This window comes from Alosa sapidissima, chromosome 18 (genome assembly GCF_018492685.1).
Source record: "Alosa sapidissima isolate fAloSap1 chromosome 18, fAloSap1.pri, whole genome shotgun sequence".
In the NCBI taxonomy this organism is placed as follows: domain Eukaryota; kingdom Metazoa; phylum Chordata; class Actinopteri; order Clupeiformes; family Clupeidae; genus Alosa; species Alosa sapidissima.
In genome coordinates, this window is record NC_055974.1 from 10327075 (window position 1) to 10347074 (window position 20000).

At 48.7% G+C, this 20000-nt stretch overlaps 1 protein-coding gene across 1 annotated transcript in view; it reads left to right on the plus strand.

Annotated features, from left to right (window-relative positions):
* The window catches only part of adam19a (ADAM metallopeptidase domain 19a), a 113850-nt gene that overhangs the window by 10295 nt on the left and 83555 nt on the right, over nt 1-20000 (plus strand). The window contains exon 2 of the mRNA XM_042069401.1: nt 13292-13380. Coding sequence (XP_041925335.1) covers nt 13292-13380 — 89 coding nt within the window. The remainder of the gene's footprint in view (nt 1-13291; nt 13381-20000) is intronic.

The following is a 20000-nucleotide window of genomic DNA, read 5'->3' on the forward strand; positions in this document are numbered from 1 at the left end:
AGTGTCTCTCGCTCTCACCCTAATGTCTCTGCTAAACCCATTAGGCTGGGTAAATGGCTTTAGTGGTGTGCGGCACGGAGTGCTCAGATGGAGTCAGGGGGATCAGTGTGGCATTGGGTGGGTGGGTGGGTGTGTAGGAGGGGGGGGGGGGCTGGGGCGGCAGAGATGCCTGGCACCAGCACTTCACCTGCGCTTTCTCTCCTGCCGCAGAGACATGCAGTAGGGGCGGTGGGCCACGCTGGGTGTGTGTGTGTGTGTGTGTGTGTGTGTTTGCTGTGGTCCATTTAGTCGCTTAAAACGGCTCTGTTCGCCGCTCCGTGTCAGAGGCACTCCGTTTGCCAACTCGCTGCTTACCGTTGGTTGTCGGGTCACGGCAAAACGTGCAACACAAATGGGTTGAATTGGAGCATTTTGGCCCTGGCGTAATGTGCAATAAAACATGACACGCACGCACGCACGCACGCACGCATACATACATCTATGAATGTAGGTTAGATCTGTTATGGGAATATCTCTGGTGTGTTCTCAAAGATAAAAGGCGATTAAAAAAAAAAAGGGAAGTGCCTTCTCAGAATCGAGAGTTTGACGGCGTTGCCGTCAGCAATACGCTTTTCTCCGAAACACTCTACAGTTCCTGATAGATTTCTCTCAGTTTTGTTTTTAACCCATTCCTTTATTGATGACTACGAACGCCTCTGAGCTTGAAAGAAGCAGAGATCGAAAATAGCAACTGACAAAACAGGAAATATGAGAGATGAAGAGAGAGAGAGAGAGAACATGAGAGAAGGATATGGAGAAAAAGAAGGGAGGGATGGATAAAGGGAGGGAGAGAAGACAGCTCTGGTGGTCAGCCGCTCCCAGCGGATCGATGGCGTCTCCTCCCCTCGTCTGCTGTCTGATGGGACTCAGTCATAAAGAGCGCTGATGAGGTCCGTAATGAGAGCATTTTTCCACATTTGTGTCCGGGTGACAGCCCCGACCTGGTGATTACTGTAAGGGTGGGTCCCGCTGAGCTGGGTTGGACTGTGCGTGCATACGGTTGGAGTGTGTGTCTCTGTGTGTGTGTGTGTGTGTGTGTGTGAGAGTATTCTGCTTTTTCTTATGTATTATTTGTATACAGGATGTGAATTGTCATTGTGTCCAGGGAGTATATTATATTGTGTGTGTGTGTGTGTGTGTGTGTGTGCGCATGCATGTGTTTATGTATGCTGGAGTCTGTATTTAGAGGATTGAGAGATTACGAGAAAGACACACACACCATTGTGTGTGTGTGTGTGTGTGTGTGTGTGTGTGTGTGTTGGAGTGAGCACTTCATACCCACGTCCCCCTTAAGAATTAGTGGAGTCAGGAGTCAGCTGTGGGGTTACGGGCGAGCATGTCCTCTTTTGTCGCCGCTCCCACAAGAAACCCCTGCTGCCAATCCGCCCAGTTCACACAGCCTCATTATTCCTCCACTAGCATAGGTGTGTGTGTGTGTGTGTGTGTGTGTGTGTGTGTGTGTGTGTGTGTGTGTCCAAATGCCACTGTGCGCTTTCTCCCTCTGTCTCCCCTCTGGCTGCCCACATAATAATAACATTTGCCGAGTCCACTTTGTGAATATTAATTATAAATGGCTGACCTTAACTCTGGGGGACGAATAAGATGGCGGAGCTGTTGTACCTTGTAATTAAAACAACATTTGATATTTGGTTTGGCTTTTCCCACCATGCCAAATCACTGTGGATGCCAAGTAAAAAAGTAGTGCCTGTCATCTTTGGCAAAGTTACTAGACAGAAGGATAATTATCCATGGAAAGTGTCTTGTCTGTGCATGTAATGTTTCTATTTGTAATATGCATAATATTAGGCAATTATCTGTAAGGTTGTATCTACGCCAATTAATGGAAACTGGATTGTAAAGGAGCCACTCAGTTGCTGGTTTTAACTTGTCAAGGAAAGTGGTGCGGTAATGACATCAATTACTGGAGGAATGAATATTTATCTTCTCATTTACAGTTTCATCAACAGGAAATGGGTTTTTTTCACATGAAAAAAGCACAACCGTTGCAAAAGCACACCCCGAGCACCCGAGCATACATACAGAGGCCTGAGTAATTAGGTTTGCGTTTTCTGGTATGCCCGGGGATGTGAGCTAATCAGGCGGCTGCACTCTTGATTAGCATAGCGAATGGCTACAGCCAAACTCCTCAGGACCTCAGGACAGGGACTGGCCGTACTCTGCAACCGCCCTCACAGACACACACACACACACACACACACACACACACACACACACACACACACACACACACACACACACACACACACACACACTTCTTTATCAGGTCTGCTACTTGAGGTAGCTACTGCCCCAGCCAGTGGGGGATGTGATTGCAGAGATGTATGTGTGTGTATGTATGTGTGTGTATGTATGTGTGTGTATGTGTGTGTGTGTATGTGTGTGTGTGTATGTGTGTGTGTGTATGTATGTGTGTGTTTGTTTGTGTGTGTGTGTATATGTGTGTGTGTGTTGTTTTTGGTGGGGGGGCTTCTCAGGCCCTCTGGAGACCAGAGGGAATGCATTTCAAATGAAATGCACTCGGCTCTCTGAATAAGGAATGTGTTTTGAAAATGCATTTGACTCTCACTCACAACAAACTACCTTCCTACTCCAGACTCTGTCCTCCACTTCCCCCCCCTCCCCTCTCTCTCTTTCTCCTTCTCTCTCCCTTTTCCTTGCCTTCACTATCCTCCACTCTTCTCTCTCCATCAGCCTACCCTCTCCCACTCTCTCTCTCTCTCTACTCAACTCTGAATCTACCTTCTCTCCTTCTGTTTCTCTCTCTTCCTCCCCCTCTCTTTCTGTCTGTCTCTCTCCCTTCCTCCATATGCCTCCTCCCTCTCTCCTCTCCCCCCCCCCCCTCTCTCTCTCCCTCTCTCTCTCTGAGCACTCAACGCAGTATTGAGCGGTAAATCTGCGAGGGCAGTAGTTGGTGTGGGCTGTAATGGGCTGTATTAATACACCTCTGATTCCCCCGGCTCTCGTGGCCCAGCCTGCTGTGATTAGCTGCTCCCTGAGTCACACACCCAGAGAGAAGAAGAGAAGGAGGATAGTCGAGAGTGAGTGAGTGTGTGTGTGTGTGTCGGGTGTGTGTGTGTGTGTGTGTGTGTCGGGTGTGTGTGTGTGTGTGTGTGTGTGTCGGGTGTGTGTGTGTGTGTGTGTGTGTGTGTCGGGTGTGTGTGTGTGTGTGTGTGTGTCGGGTGTGTGTGTGTGTGTGTGTGTGTGTGTGTGTGTCAGGTGTATGTGTGTGTCTGTGTGTGTGTGTGTGTGTGGGCATGTGTGTGTGTGTACACGTTCATGCATGCGTTCTTACATATTGAGCGGTGAAGGAGAACAGGGTGAGAGATGAGAACAGACAGGCAGAGTGAGAGGTACTTAAATGATACACTGAGACAGAAATCTCATTAATCCAGCCAATGTCGGCTCCCCCTCCTAACATAACCCTGCGCGTGTGCTGTAAGGACGTGCATGAAAGCACATGGTTATGTTTCAAGAGAGGCGGAAAGGGGGGGAAAAAGTCAAGGAAGTCTGTGGAGCGACAGAGAGTGCAGATAAGTGGAGACACCCACACAGTGTCTGATAGACCGTCAGAGAGAGAGAGAGAGAGCGAGAGAGAGAGAGATACAGACATGGTACTCTTACCTTGCCACCTAAACACATGCCAGGCCAGAGTCAACTGTTGGGTACCATGTGAGTACGCAGACTGAGCCTTTTCTTACATTACTTATCGTCACTTACTCCTCTTTTTCAGTAAACTAAATATATTCAGTGTGTGGACAAAACAAGGCATTTGAACACATCATTTCGGGCCTTTGGGAAACACTGATTGACATTTTCATTTCTCAATTTTCTGGAGACAGATTAATCGACTATGAAAATAATTGTTAGCTGCATCCCTAGTATGGTGTGGGAGCGCTGAGCCTGGTGTCCCCCACAGTGTGTGTGTGTGTGTGTGTCTTACAGCAAAGTTTGGCTCACTCACATCACCAGTCTGATCTCAGCACCGGCGGTGAATTCACTGCAGCAGTGCCCCCCTTTTTACGTATGCAATTCTAGCTCCTTTGACAGTTCATTTGATGGTTCAGTGCACGTTTCAGCTGCATTGTGTACATTAGCTTTATGGGCCGAGCAGAGCAGTTCTTAAAACAAATGATGTTTCATAAACAAAGTTCGGGTGGAGCCTTCGGGATGATTGACAGCAATTAACTCACCCACTGCCGCCGCAGGGTAGGCCTATTTAAGCCGACCTCCTTTTCCATACGTCACACGCTCCGACGTTCGCGAAATCATTCAGTCTGCGTATCGTTCGCATTGACAAGACAGCTCTCATGGAACTGGAAATCCACCCAGCGCCAGCAAGGCGTTGACCCTACCCACTGGACAGTGGCTCGCATCCGCAGCACTCTCCATTCCCGCGGCATCGCGATGCCGCATGTCGGATAGGAAGTTCCATCTCCTCCGCCTTCTAACGCAGTCGGATAACCCGGTCTTTTCGCCCTCCCGCTCCCTCACTTTGTTTTCCTCCCCAGACCAGGAAGCAAGCTGCTCCTTCTGGCATCCCGACGCGGTTCCTTCCGCCGGCCATTCAGCCGGACGAAGCACACACCACCAGCCACCTCGCGAACCGGGCACGCCGACAGCACTTTCCGGCACCACACGCTTCAGAGCGTATCATTCCGCTGCTTCAGCCACAGCCACTGCCACGTCAGCGGCTCAGGCCCATTCCCGCCGGATCTCCGCCGTATTTCCGGGTCCAGCCCCACTTTTCCAGACGGCCCCGGTAGCGACAGCGTCGCTACTCCCCCCCCCACTCCTTCTTTCCCTCCCCCATCCACCTCCCCTAGCCAGGACTCGGTCCAGGCCTGCCCCACCTCCAGTCGTTCCGACGACTGCTCCCTCCCTCCCCCCTCTCCCCCTCCCCTTTCCATCCCGGGAGCCACGTCTGTACAGCACGCCTCAACTCACGAAGCGTCAGCTCGAAGAGTCACCTCACTAGCTCCCCATCTCTCTTATGAGTTAGCGAGCACCTGGTCTTAGTCGGCGCCGATAGCGACAGCGTCGCTACTCCCCCCTAACCCTCTTTCCTTCCCCGTCCCACTTCCCGCGACCCTGTCCCAGGTTGCTCCCCTTCCGGTCGCGTCAGCGACCGCTCCCTCCCTCCCCCCTTTTCTCCCTTCCCATCTCTTCCCCGGCTCCGCGCTAGACCAGCCCGCAGCAGCGGGTCATCAGCACTCCGCGAGTGCTTCGGACCACGACGTCCCGTTCCGGCAGCAAAACTATTCTTTAGCCACAGCACAGGCCCTGCCACCGCCTCCTCACGCTGCAGCATTCGAACCACCACCCGTCACAGCGCCCACCAGGAACCTCATCTTGTCAGGTGCAGACGTAGACCTTTCTACCATTCTTCCCTCCCTTCCTATTCCCTCTCATAACCGGGATCTAGTTTGCGGCGAACTGGTTTTTCTCTAAAAAAAAAAAAAAAAAAAAAATTCTGGCCCAGCATCAAAAAACCCTGTCATTTCCCGAGTTCACCATAGCTTTTGCCAACTACACAGAAGTCGTCTGTTTCGTGTTCTCCAGTCGACGCAGATGACTAAGCTAAATGACTACCCGGCCATCATCGCCGGCCTAGCCGTATCCTACGGTGGAGCTCATTTTCATACGTAGGCTACCACCGGCTGTTTTCAGCAAAATGCGCTGCCAGAGTCGGCCTCTGGAACTAAAACCCCTACTGGGGCGCGCTCGATATGGAGCTCCATAACCGCGTTTTCCTAGGACTTAAGCCATCTTGTCCCCTCTGCAATAGCCCCAGTCACGGCGCGGTCGAGTGTCCACTAGTCAACTCATTCCCCAGGGCCGCCCTTTCATCTCGCATCTCCTAAACTGCGCTCAGCAACCCCATCTCTCGAAGACGTCGTATCTCTAGATGCCCAGTGTCTGGCCGATATCAAACTATGGAGGATGTTTTAGACGAATGGAATGGTCTGTGCACGTTCTACGACGACTGCCAATCATCTCCAGAAGAGCTCCAGTTGTACACCGACGCAGCCCCCTCAACAGGCTTCGGAGGCTTTTTCAAAGGGCGCTGGTTTGCATCCCCGTGGCCACTAGAGTTCAGAGAGCTAACAACTGGAAACGAATCGTCAGCCGTGTTCGAACTCTACCCCGTAGCCATCACGGCCCTACCTGGGGGAATGAGCGGACCTCCAAGAGCGATAATCCACAGCGACAACGAAGCCGTAGTGCACGTCATTAATAACTCGAGCTCAAAATCGCCTGCGCTTTCCCCTCTTATTATGCGTCTAATCTGGATAGCAGCCAGCTACCAGCTTATTATAAGAGCCGCGCACGTCCCCGGTTGCCACAATGGAATTGCTGACTCTCTCTCTCGTCTTAAATTCCAGAGATTCAGAAGCTCGGCTCCAGAGGCGGACCCGTACCCTACTCCACTCCCCAGCTTTTCGGAGACCATCTTCCCATAAACCACCCCCTCAGCTATCTTCAGCCCATCACAGCCGACCAAGCCCTTCATGCCCTCGCACCCAGGACCATGCAGTCCTACTGGACTGCTTGGTCGTGCTTCAAACAGTTCCACGCAAAGCACTCACTACCATTTACCAGTTTCGACGCAGTCACCATATCATCACCTACGCCCACACTTCACTCGGGATCAAAGTTTCTTCCATTAGAGTCTACCTAGCTGGCATTCATTTCTTCTACAAACGCTCCCACGGCTCCGAATGCCCCTTCTCCGACACCAGGATAGGCTTGTTAATTAAAGGTATCCGTAGGCAACATCCAGTCCCCCAAGACTCCCGCCTTCCCATTACCTCAAGCATTCTCGCCACCCCGCCTCGCTACCCTTCGCAAAGGGTCATGTCACCGCATTCCGATTCCACCATCTCCGTTATGTTTCTACCGGCCTTTTTGGGCTGCTGAGATGTAGCGAGTTTACATGCCCTTCGTCTCTCTTCATTCCCGATGTCCACCCGTGCATCGCAGATCTAGAGCAGCTAGACCAAGACACCATTCGATTTACCATCAAACAGAGTAAAACCGATCAGTCCCGAAAAGGACACTCCATATCCATTTAACTCCGCCTCAGATCTTCAGCCTTTCCAATACCTATCTCACTACATCTCATATCGGTCAGCTCAAGCTTCGTCTACTAGCCCGCCCTTCGTGTCAGACGAAGGGCTACCCATCACTCGCCACAGATTCCAGACACTCTTAAAAACCATTCTAGTCAAATCTGGTTTTCCCGCGGATCGCTACTCCGCACACTCCTTCAGGATAGGAGCTGCCACAACAGCTGCGCTCAACGGCTTATCGGAGCAACAAATTAAAATACTGGGCCGTTGGTCCTCGGATGCCTACCAGTCTTACATCCGCTCCAATCTAGCGGATTTACGACTCGCTCAGCAAGCACTTATGTAGTTGGTAGCGGCCTTTCTCTGTGATCTTTTGGGGTGCAAGCGGTCATCGCTCTATCGCGATATCCGCTCCAGGCACTCCGGGACCACGGACAGCTACCTTGCCAAACACGCACTTCTCCCATACATTCTAGTCTAGCTGAGGCAATCATATAGAAGGGCGAACTAGTGAAATGATGTTTTATAAACAAAGTTCGGGTGGAGCCTTCGGGATGATTGACAGCAATTAACTCACCCACTGCCGCCGCAGGGTAGGCCTATTTAAGCCGACCTCCTTTTCCATACGTCACACGCTCCGACGTTCGCGAAATCATCCCCCCTCCTCCCCCTACTCCTCCATTTCACCAATTGCCCTGTTACTCATCCTCCTTACACAGGGGGGTGCAAGCGGTCATCGCTCTATCGCGATATCCGCTCCAGGCACTCCGGGACCACGGACAGCTACCTTGCCAAACACGCACTTCTCCCATACATTCTAGTCTAGCTGAGGCAATCATATAGAAGGGCGAACTAGTGAAAAGAAGTAATGTACTGTGCGCTGTTGTGGAACGTAACGTTACCATTGCAAGCGGTTAGAGACTGCATGTGGTTAGCTTCTGTAAAGTGCTTAGGTGGACAGTGTCGACATTGCGAGAGACAGATAGCAGTTTGCTTGATGCTACGTTATGCATTAGCTATGTATTGTGCAATGTTTTAGGTGAAGCTTTTGAAAACAAAAGAAATTATGTCCTGTCCGTTGTTGTATGCCTCAGAAACGGTCTCTGCGTGATGTAGATTAACACTTACTCTGTAAGGGGATTGCTGTTAATTAGCACTATTTTTATGTGGAGCTTATAACAAGCTTATTCCGTGAGTTGCTTTTACATGTTTGAGGCAGTGTTCTTTGTTCTAAATGATGTGTGATGAGAGTCTTCTTTGTTCTAAATTATGTGTAATGGGAGTCTTCTTTGTTCTAAATGATGTGTGATGGGAGTCTTCTTTGTTCTAAATGATGTGTGATGGGACAGGGAAAAGAGAGTTTTAAAAAGCCTCTCAAACTTTTCAGTTTTCAACTCCTTTTTGTGTAGCCGTGTGAACAAATCTTTTATTGCACGGGAAGTGTCTAAAGCTGTCACTGGGTGCTGTGCAACACAAACAAACACACGCACACACACACACATACACACACATATACAAACACACACACAAGCTTACGCACACACACATGCACGCAGACAGACAGACAGACAGACAGACAGACAGACAGACACACACACACACACACACACACACACACACACACACACACACACACACACACATCCACACAGAAAGTGTCCAATAGAAGCATGTCTGAGTGAACACAAGGTCAGTGGCACTCCACGTCCCTGTCTCACCCGGTCCCTTCTCCACTGTCGCCTAGTCAGCCCTGCCGACGGGAGAGGAGGAGGAGGAGGAGAGGTGGAGGAGAAGCAGGGTGTGCGGCGCGCTCCTCTCTCTCATTTCCTGCAGGGCTGGCAGGGAGCTCGCTCAAGGGCTGCTGGTGGCATTCAGCTGTGCACTGCATAGCTGTGTGTGTGTGTGTACTGTATGTGTGGGTGTTGTTTGTGCAGATAGATAGCACACCGTATGTATTCCTATAGGTACCTCCTAAAATATGCATTTATCTTTTCAGAAGTTAAGTTTGTGTGTGTGTGTGTGCGTGTGTGCGTGTGTGCGTGTGTGTTGACTCTCTTGTCATCGGCAGCATGTGCATATCTGCATACATCAGCTTTTCAAGTTCATTTGGTCTTGAATGTCCAACCGTATGTGTGTGTGTGTGTGTGTCTGTGTGTGTGTGTCTGTGTGTGTGTGTGTGCTTATGTCTATGTGAGTGTCTGTGTGTGTGTGTGCAGGTGTGTGTGTGTATGAATGCCCTTGAATTCACAATAATAAATGAAGCCCTGAATCAGGTGGACAGGTTTGAAAGCAGCCCCCTCTGTCTTGGCATTGAGCTCCGTCTCAGTGGGCATTGCTCACTGCCCGCCTTTGTCCAAGTGCCACGTTTCGCCCTCCCAGCAAACAGCGGTCAGCCGCCCCTGCACTCACTCATCTACTCATTTAGCCATATTTTTTCTTTCCTGTTTTCTGCTTCCTTTCCTCCATCATCTATTTTTTCCCTCCCATGCTTTCTCATTTTTATTTTTTATTCATTGTCCATTTTTATTCTACCATTTTCTCTCTGCTTTTTTTATTTTATTTCAGCATGGCCTTTTGTACCATTCTGAAGCTTATTGGAAACACGGTTGTTCTTTTCAGTAAACGTGAGCAAATGTTTTTAGCCCTCTCTGCAGCATGTTGTCCCATTTCCCCAGTGTGCATAACTGACCGAAGAGTTGGAGAGTCGTGATCTGGCAGGCCTGCTCAGTGGTGGCTGAGTCCGGGTGCAGGCCCACAATTTGTGTCAAATGATGGTGGTATTAGTCATGGTGGAGTCGGGTTCCGCCAGAGAGGGAGGAAGGGAGGGAGGGGGAGGAGGGAGGGAGGTTTGGGTAGAGAGAGAGAGAGGAGGAAGGGAGGGGGAGAGAGAGAGAAGGGAGGGAGGGGACACTCAGTTCCCCACAATCTCGCTCACAGTCGGGATATTGGACCCGCTGTGGCAGCCAACGCAGAATGCTTTATTTTTTTGCCTTGTATAGTAAGACAGATCCGCTTGGAAAAAGGGTCACTTTTGACATATTTTACTTGGAAAAACAAACCCCACATAGGTCGCTGCCCTCCCCCTTTTCCAGTGAAGTCTGTTTTCACTTACCACACTCCGCCAACTACCCCCCACACCCCCTTTAGACGAACCCCCCCCCCCCCCCCCCCCCCCCCCCGCCCTACTCTCTGCGGCAGGAATATTCACATGGTGAGTCATTCATTAAACATACAGTAACCAAGCCGAGCCCATCAAAGCCAATCTGAGGCAAGCGCCCAAAAACACAAGCCTCTGAGGAGCGCCGACGCAGCGGAGAAACACGGCCGTCCCGCCGAGAGATCGATTGCTGGGAAACAACTTAGAGAGAGAAAGAGAGAGAGACGGACCCTAGGAGAGAGATTTTGACCCTAACAGCTACAGAGGCATTTGTGTGAACAGCAATCTGGGGAAGCTATGTTGTAGTATCATAAATTCAAGAAGCGCAATGCCTTGAGCAAATGTCAAATTGGATTTCTACCAAATTATCGTACTTCTGATCACATTTATACATTACACACCCTAATTGAGAAACAAGTAAACCGAAACAAAAGAAAAATGTATGCCTGTTTTATTGATTTAAAAAAATATTTTGACTCACATTTGGCACACAGGCTTATTCTACAAAGTTATACAAAGTGGTGTAGGAGGTAAAACCTATGACCTGATCAAATCAATATATACAGGATGTAAGTGCGCAATAAAGGTTGGATGCAAAAGAACAAATTTCATATCCCAGGGACGTGGAGTAAGACAAGGCTGCTGCTTAAGCCCAACTCTATTTAACATTTACATAAATTAATTAGCAAAAATCATTGAACACTCCACAGCACCCGGCCTTACCCTACACAACACTGAGATCAAGCTACTGCTCTTTGCCGATGACCTGGTGCTGTTATTACCCACCCAACAGAGATTGCAGCAAAGCCTAGATCTGCTGGAGCAGTACTGCCAGACCTGGGACCTGGCAGTAAACTTAAACAAAACCAAAATAATGGTATTTGAAAAGAGATCCAGATCTCCAAACATAATTTCACAATAGGAACACACACTATCACACACACAAATTACTACAAATATTTAGGCCTAAAAATACGTTAAAATGGAAAATTCAGTGTTGCAGTGAATGATCTGAGAGACAGGAAAAGCAGGGCTTTCTATGCCATAAAATGGCAGATCCCTGTTGAAATCACAATCAAAATCTGGTTGAAAATCTTTGAATCAGTGGTTGAACCAATTGCCCTTTATGGTAGTGATGTGTGGGGCCCACTTACAAGATTACCAAGATTTCAACAAATGGGAAAAGCACCCTATTGAGACCCTTCATACAGTGCAAAATCATCTTAAAAGTGCAGATGTGCCACAAACAATGCATGCAGAGCTGAACTATGCCAATATCCTTTAATTCTAAAAATACAGAAAAAGGAGCTATCAAATTCTGGAAATACCTGAAAAGTAGTGACCCCTGCTCATTCCATTACAAAGCCCTTCAGTACCATGAGATGAACAAAGAAAAATGTCCCCTCACTAAGCTGGTCCTGAGTTTGACCTCGTCAGACCATTCCACACACACTAACATCTCACTGTCACCGCAACATCTGAATCCCAAAGCAACTGAAGTTAGGATTAATCAAATTACAAAAAACTATTAAACAAAATTACATAATCCACTGGAAAAATCTAAGTAAAATGCAATTCTATTTGGGCTTAAACAGAGAATATGGACCCTTTCAAGAGAGTTCCATTATCAGCATCATAGTTGGCCCCACAAGACTTCCTTTTTAACATTCCATATGTTATCTCAATGCAGAGGAAGTAGATTGGGGCCCAAATAGAATGTTCAAGCATTGTTTTTGTTTACCTTGTTGAAAGGGTCTATAAGATAGCCCCCTACCTGACACACATTCAAGACAAAAACCTTAGAACCACTGATAAAAGGACAGACTCAGTGAACACAGCCTGGCCATAGAAGTGGGAAGACACAGACAAACATGGCTGCCGAAAGACACTAGACTGTGCCACCACTGTGACCTAAACACAGTAGAAACAGAGATACACTAAATGACACAGTGCACAAAATATGGAAACATTAGGAGAACCTACTTTGAAAAGATGGCAAATGTCCTCCCTGAATCCCTGCAAGCAAGCGATTAGGAAAGGCTTTCATTCCTCACTGGAGAGAAAGAGAAATGCCTCCTCCTTGCCGCTCAATATGTATATTCCTGCCGTAATTAAAGGACCTGCTGAGGTGAAATATTTACATCACCTAAAAATTAACACACACTCTTACACAGACACAGACACACACACACACAAAGCCACATGGACACATGCCCACACAAATACATGCCATAGTTCATAATTGTACAATTATCAATGTTCTGTTTTTATATGTGTGTTTCCCCCTCCTCCTCTCCCCTTTTGATGTATTTGACCCAAATGCTTTGGCAATACTGTACAACATTATGGTCATACTAATAAAGCTCCTTTGAATTTGAGAGATAGAGAGAGAGAGATACTCTCACATACATTGATAATTCACACAACAGGTATGCACTTGCATATAATTTACACACACAGACAGACAGACAGACACAGACACAGACACACACACACACAAAACACACACACACACACACACAAACACACACACACTTCTCATTTATTTCACTCTGTTGCCACATCTGAGATACACACAGATGAAGACCATTACTGAGATTGCTGGCTATTGATTGGTGGATTTTTGGTCTGGTCGTTATTACAAAGGGAACACACAGAGATCACCACGGTCACTAAGTGGTCTCCTGGAGCTCATCGCGGGGTTATTATTGAGCTGGTGTGGAGGTACACACTTCAACACACTTGCATACATACATACATACATACATACATACATACATACATACATACATACATACATACATACATACATATGCACACACACACACACACACACACACTTGAATTTCTCCTTTGGGGAGAATCTATCTGTATCTATCTGTCTACATGCACATACCCACACACTCTTTTTCTTTGTCTGTCTCTCTCCTCCTCTGTCTCACACACACACACACACACACACACACACTCATGTAATGGTTGTTTCTCTGTATGTGTTTCTTAGTGTCTTCAGAATCCTCCGGCGGGCGGATGGTGACGGCTCAGTGGCTCTCGCGAGGACGCAGCCGACGGGATGCCGGGCCACACACACAGGTCGGACACCTCATCACGTCTTGTCTCCTCTCCTCTCCTCCTCTCCTCTCCTCCATCTCTCTCTCTCTCTCTGTTCCTCCTTCATCCTCCCTTTCCTCTGTCATCCGCCATGTGACGCTACTGTTATCTGAGTCCCTCTCGCTCCCTCCTTTCCCTTCCTTCTCCTCGTTTCTCTGTCTCTCTCTCTCTCCCCCCCCCTTCCCTAGAAAGCTACCCTGGCATGGCAGGGAGAACAGCTAATGAGATGACAGGGGACTCGGGGTTCAGAATCATAGAAACAAATGATTTATAGCCTTCACTCAGCTGAGAGAGAGGAAGAGAAGGAGAGAGGAACAGAAAGACAGGGTACCTGTCTGTACAGGCACCATAATCTTTTCTGGCCAAAACTTTGGAAAGGTTTCACGTCCTGCTGCTCTGACTCCCCACCCAGGGTGGCTGATAAAAGGTGAGTGTGTGTGTTTTTGGTGCGATGATAAGAGGGAGTGTAATGATGTGGGTCGGCACTTCTTTTTGTAGCTTTTTTGCCCAAAATTCTCACACACTCCTCTCCAGCTAAACCTTTCTTCTTTTCAGACACAAACACAGCAGCACGCGTGGAAGAAAGTTTGACTCAACTCAGGGGTTCCATATTAGTTTTTTGTGTTGGAAATTTCAGTGTTTTCAACCACAATACAGATCCTGGGTATAAGATATGGGCATCATTCTGTTCGAGAGAGGAGATTAGATTATTTGGGCAGTGGTCACTACTGCTGGTCTTTGTGTGTTTGTGTCTGTGTGTGTGTGTGTAGGTGTGTATGTGTGTGTGTGTGTCTTTGTGTTTGTATTTGTGTGTGTCAGTATGTGCATTCTGTCTTGAGTTCGAATTTTGGGCAAACCAGGCGAGATGTCCATCCATCTGCTCTGCAGGTCGCAGGTTGCACCATGTGTTCCTCTAAGCCTCCTTAGCCTATCTCTTGTTCAAGTGCTTCTGCTGAGTTATAGAACATGGAGACACGCGTGTGCAATCTCAACCCCAACCAGGCTCCAACCACTTCATAAAAAAGGACCCGCGTTCAGCACACACACACACACACACCCACACAAACACACACACACACACAACCCCAAACAGGCTCCAACCACTTCATAAATAAAGGACCCACATTCAGCAGCACTTCTTCTTTTGCTTCTTCTCTTTTCCTCTTCTCTTTTTTCCCTCGTTCTTTTTTAAATTATTAAATCTGTTTCTGTGGAGGGAGCTGCAGTCGCACAGGAGAGAGCCACGGGGAGACATTTACAGTCTGTCTCCGACTTCTCAATAAAAGCCTGGAGCAGCGGTCCATCTTCCGCCATGCGGAGGATCACTGGGCATCCGACCAACAGGGAAATTATCCCACATCCATAATTCTGGCGAAGTGGAGGAGACGAGACCAGACGCGCGCGCACACACACATACTCACACACACACACACACACACACACACTCACACACACGCATTCTCACGCATACACACACACACACACACACACACACACCACACACACACACACACACACACACTCACAGATATCAGTCTAAGAAGAGAGAAAAAGAATGGAAGATAGTAGGGAACAGAGGAGAAAAGACAGAGGTGCACCAAAGCAATGGACTTTAGATCATTCTTAATTAAATGTTGACGTATAATGGCTGCCGAAGAGGTACTTATTGGAGATGTACGATAAAGAAGGGGTGAAAACGAGGGAGTGAGAGGAGGGGAGAGAGGGAGAGGGTGAAAGAGGGAAAAGTGGAGATGGAAAAACTCATGTTTATGCATGAGCGTGTTTATTGAAGAGCGTGAGAGTGTGTGTGGGCAGCCGGGAGTCTGCTTCGTTTTATTTTGGCCACATGTGCGATTACCGAGGCATTTCAAAGACAGCACTGCCACGCGGCCAGTCACTGCCCCCTCCCCTCCCCCCAAACGCAATGTAGCGCTATCTCTGGAGTCGGACATATGAGACACAGCGCCACAGAGACACAGTGGAAGGTGACAGTAAAGATAGCCTTCCTCGCTTTGCTAGTCTCGCACACGCTCACTATCTCTCTCTCGCTCTTTTGTTCTCTCTCTCTCTCTCTCTCTCTCTCGCCACCTCTCTGTCTATTCTACACGTACCTTCCCTTACACACACACATGCACTGTGTGGTCAGATATCGTTTCCATATGCGCATTCCACCGACTTTCTCGGTTCGCGCCTGTTAAGTACACATTCTCTATGACAGCCCAGAGTGCAACAGGATACAGCATGTGCTGAGCTGCCAAACATGCTGTACTGTATACCCCCCCCCCCCCCCCCCCTTCCTCCTCCGAAAAGAAAAAAAAACAACACTGGGGAAAAACACTGGAAGAAAAGAAAAGCTTTTACATTCTCAGGTGGAGAGAGAGCGAAGAGGAAAGAAACTCCCCCCTGGTTCTCTCGTTCAGGTCAAGAACAGGGCCGCGGGCTGATCCCAGCCTCAGGGAGAACGTTTCAAAACGGAATGTCCGGAGAGCAGTTCTCGGCCGGGCGGGCGGGTGGGCGGGCGGGCTCTCTTGGACGTGGCTGAGAGGCAGATGTGAAGCCTATTAGGCTCAGTTAGCGGATGGGGAGGCAGGGGCCAAATGGAGATCATTTGGCCAAGAAGTGCTGTCGCAGAGCATGTCGCTAGCGGAAGCTCCTTGTGTGTGTGTGTGTGTGTGTGAGAGAGTATTTGAGTGTGAGAGTGAGTGAGTGAGTGAGTGAGTGTGTGTTAGTGTGTCGCTGGTCGGTTAGCCAGGGACGTGTGCCGAAATGGCTGTGGGCCTTGCAGCAGATGTCTCTCTCTTCTTCTGCCTGCAGTTAGAGGAAGTTCACAGAAAACAATATGAACTCACAAAATGAATAAAAGGAAAGTGGAGAAAAAAAGTACAGATAGACAAAAGCACAGAAAAACAAATTGGATAAAAAATAAACAAAGAAACAAATGCAAAAAAAGACACAAACAAATAGGTGGTATAGAACAGGGGAAAGAGAGAGAGTGAGACAGAGAGGCTCTTGTTGGATGTGTGTCTGTGATGCCTGCAGTATCCCCACAGGAGACAAAGCTGCATCTGGGCCAGAATTAGATGGGGACTCCCCCAAAAAGCTCTGGCATGTCTTCACTCATTTCCCCAGTGCTGTTTCTTTTTTCTTTCTTCTCTCCTCTCCTCTGTGCTCCATTCATTCGTCCTTCTCTCCTCTCCTGTCTCATTTTTCTGGACTCTCTTTTCCCTCTTGTGCTGTCCGTCCAGCTCTGCTTGAGGGAGACACGGCGAGCTTGTGATTGCGGTAGCAGGGGCGTGCTGGGCTGTGTGCAGGAGTTTGGAATTGACAGTGATCAGTCCAGGCGTGCGAGGGCTTCCTCTCACTGCCATGCTCTGTCTCGCACTTTCTTTCTCTCTTCCTTTGGCCCACACACACACACACTCCCTCTCTCTCTCTCTCTCTCTCTCTCTCTCTCTCTCTCTCTCTCTCTCTCTCTCTCTCTCTCTCATCTCTCTCATCTCTCTCACTCCCTCTTCCTCTCATTCTCTCTCTCGATCTGTCTGTCTGCACTCGCCCACACTCTCTCTCTCTCTCTCTCTCTCTCTCTCTCTCTCTCTCTCTCTCTCTCTCCCCCCTCTCACTCTTTCCCTCTCTCTCTCCTTCTCTCTCTCTCTCCCCCCCTCTCACTCTTTCCCTCTCTCTCTCCTCTCTCTCTCTCTCTCTCTCTCTCTCTCTCTCTCCCCCCCCCCCTCTCACTCTCTCCCTCTCTCTCTCTCTCTCTCTCTCTCTCTCTCCGAGGCCCTGTGATGCAAGGGGATGGCGGATCAGCGTGGGCCCTCTGGGGCTGTGGAGAGTCCTCAGCCCCGCGCCTCTGATCTGCATAGCAACCCCTCCACGCTCCAGCTAATGCTAACAAGGAGGGATTAGCGAAGGCATTTCAAAGGTGTCAGCAGGAAAGACCTGGAGACACAGACAGGGAGAGGAGGTGGAGGCAGAGAAATGAGGGAGAGGAGGTGGAGGCAGAGAAATGAGGGAGAGGAGGTGGAGGCAGAGAAATGAGGGAGAGGAAGAGTGAGTATCAAATAGGATGAAGTAAGGAGGGAGCAAGAGGAGGAGGAGAAGAGAGGAAGACAGGAGAAAGAAAACAGGAAAAATAGGAACGTAAGTTCAAGTAAGTGCAAGATTGAAGTGAGCTAAAAAGAGGGAAAAAAATCATTGGAGGGACAGAGGAATAAACGTATGGAAGGGGAATGAAAGAAGAGTGTGATTGCAAGGGAGAGGAAAACAAAAAGAGATGTGTTATAGTGATGGTGTGATTTTCTGATGCGTTGACTTGACTTGAGGTGAGGTTGACTCTCTGAGGGTGAGGTAAGAGCAAGTTGACTCTGTGAGGGTTAGGTAGAAGCAGCTTGACTCTGTGCCTCTGGCCTCTGGGGACTTCATATTCCGAGCAGCACATGCTCCTCCTGGGAGTTTGTCGTCGTAGCAACAAGAGGCGCACTCCTTGCCCTGGGAGAAAGAGTTAACGCCAGGGCGTCAGTGGAAAGAGCAGCACATTTGTTTGTCTCGATCTTTCTGTCTTTTCATCACGCCACTCCCTCCTTCTCCCTCTCTCTCTCTCCCTCTCTCTCTCTCCCTCTCTCTCTCTCTCTCTCTGCTGATTAGATTATCTGTTACCTCACACAGCCATCCGTCTCCCTTTGAAGCGGCTGACGCAGTCTTTGACATTCACCTCTGCTCGCTCTCTCCCTCTCAGCGGACACATCACCCCGCAAGGCAGCTCAGACACACAAACACACACTCGCACACACAGACAGACAGACACACACACACACACACACACACACACACACACACACACACACGCACGCACTCCTCACAAACACACGTGCACATACTGACAAATGACTTGCAATGCAATTATACACACAAAACACACAAGCACACAAACATCTGCAAAACATTTGACAAAATGCAGACACGCAGACATATCCACATGCATACACAATCATGGACAAGCACATAAACACACATGCACAATCATGTGAAGCACTGAATGCACTCAGTGTCACAAGTCCAATATTCAATGCAGACTACTCCGTGACAATGGCAACGAAATTCCAAATTGCATATACATGACCACACCACAGTGCAACAGATCTCTTCCTCAAACTTGATGGACGCTAGATTTCCCCTTCATTTCCCAGTGTACTTTCAGAGAACCTTTGCATTGTAACTGAAGTCGATTTTATCCTACAAGCCTCTTTGAAACCGTAATTATGGCCAATTGCTGGCCCTCATCTCCCCTCCCCTCCTCTCCTGTCCCCTGCCCTTTGAGTTGAGAAGAAAAGGTGGCTATTTCTGGATCTTCCTGAGGTCCCCTGTTCCTGCTCGGGGCTTTGGGCTGGAGTGGCTGTGTTGTGGAGTGGAGCTGAGAGGAGAGGAGAGGGCTCCTTCTGGCAGTGAGTGGGCTTGTTCTTTAGAATGGCCACTTAAGGACCCTGAGACAGACAAATGCGTCCATCAATATTCCTCTAGGGAGAGGCAGCAGCTTGTTGAGGAGGAAGTTAAGAGAGTTTGTGTGTAAGTGTGTAAGAGAGTGTGTGTGTGTGTGTGTGTGTGTGTGTGTGTGTGTGTGTGTGTGTGCGCATTAGCATGTGTTCGGACATGTGCAGGGCTCGTCATTCATCTGCAGGCAGATGGAGAGGGACCTCCGCAGGAAGGACAAATTTAATCCCCCCCATCTCCATCCCTCCTAGCGTTCCCCCATCTTTCTCTACACACACACACATACAATTACTCCTCCTTCCTCTGCTGAATCTCCACTTGCATTCTTCAGTTTCTCCCCCACTCTCTCTCTTACACACACATGCACACACACACACACTCCTTCCTCTGAATCTCGACTTACGTCCCTCACCCCTCACCCCCTGCCTCTCTCTCATCCACACACACACATGCACACACACACACACACACACACACACACACACACACACACACACACTAACAACCCTCCATGGCTCCATGGCTCCTGTCTATCACCCCAGTCTCTCTCACTCTTCCTTTTGTCTCTAAGCGCTTTCAGACATACGTGTAAGACCGGAGGTTCTGCCAATGTTAAACGGTGTTTATACTACTCCCCCCCCCTAGTATTTCCTCCGGACATTATGTAAATGTGCTGTGTCTGAGCGAGGAGTAGAACATGCGGTTAAAATTCACACCTAGTGAGAGGGCGTGTTGGTGACGTTTCTTTCGTGCGTCCATGTGGTTAGATCTGACTTAAATGCCAGTGTTATGATGGAGTGGCATAGTGCTGTCCAGAAAATCTCCGACCTGGAAAGATGCAGACATCACAGAGCTACTGTCCATGAGGGCATACAACATTTTGATAGAACACCTGAAGGGAACGTTAGAGACACGTTAGCCTACAACTGCATGGCAAGGACAAACCAATTCAGAAGACTGAATCATCATAAGCAGAAGGCGCTGAAAAGGCAGTAGCCTACAGCGATGTCGTTGACGACAATAACAGGAGTATTTAATAAATTGTTAGCCAACACGGTTTTCTGTTCATTTATAGGCTTCATGACCTGCTGAGCTCGCTGATATTTGCTGAGCAT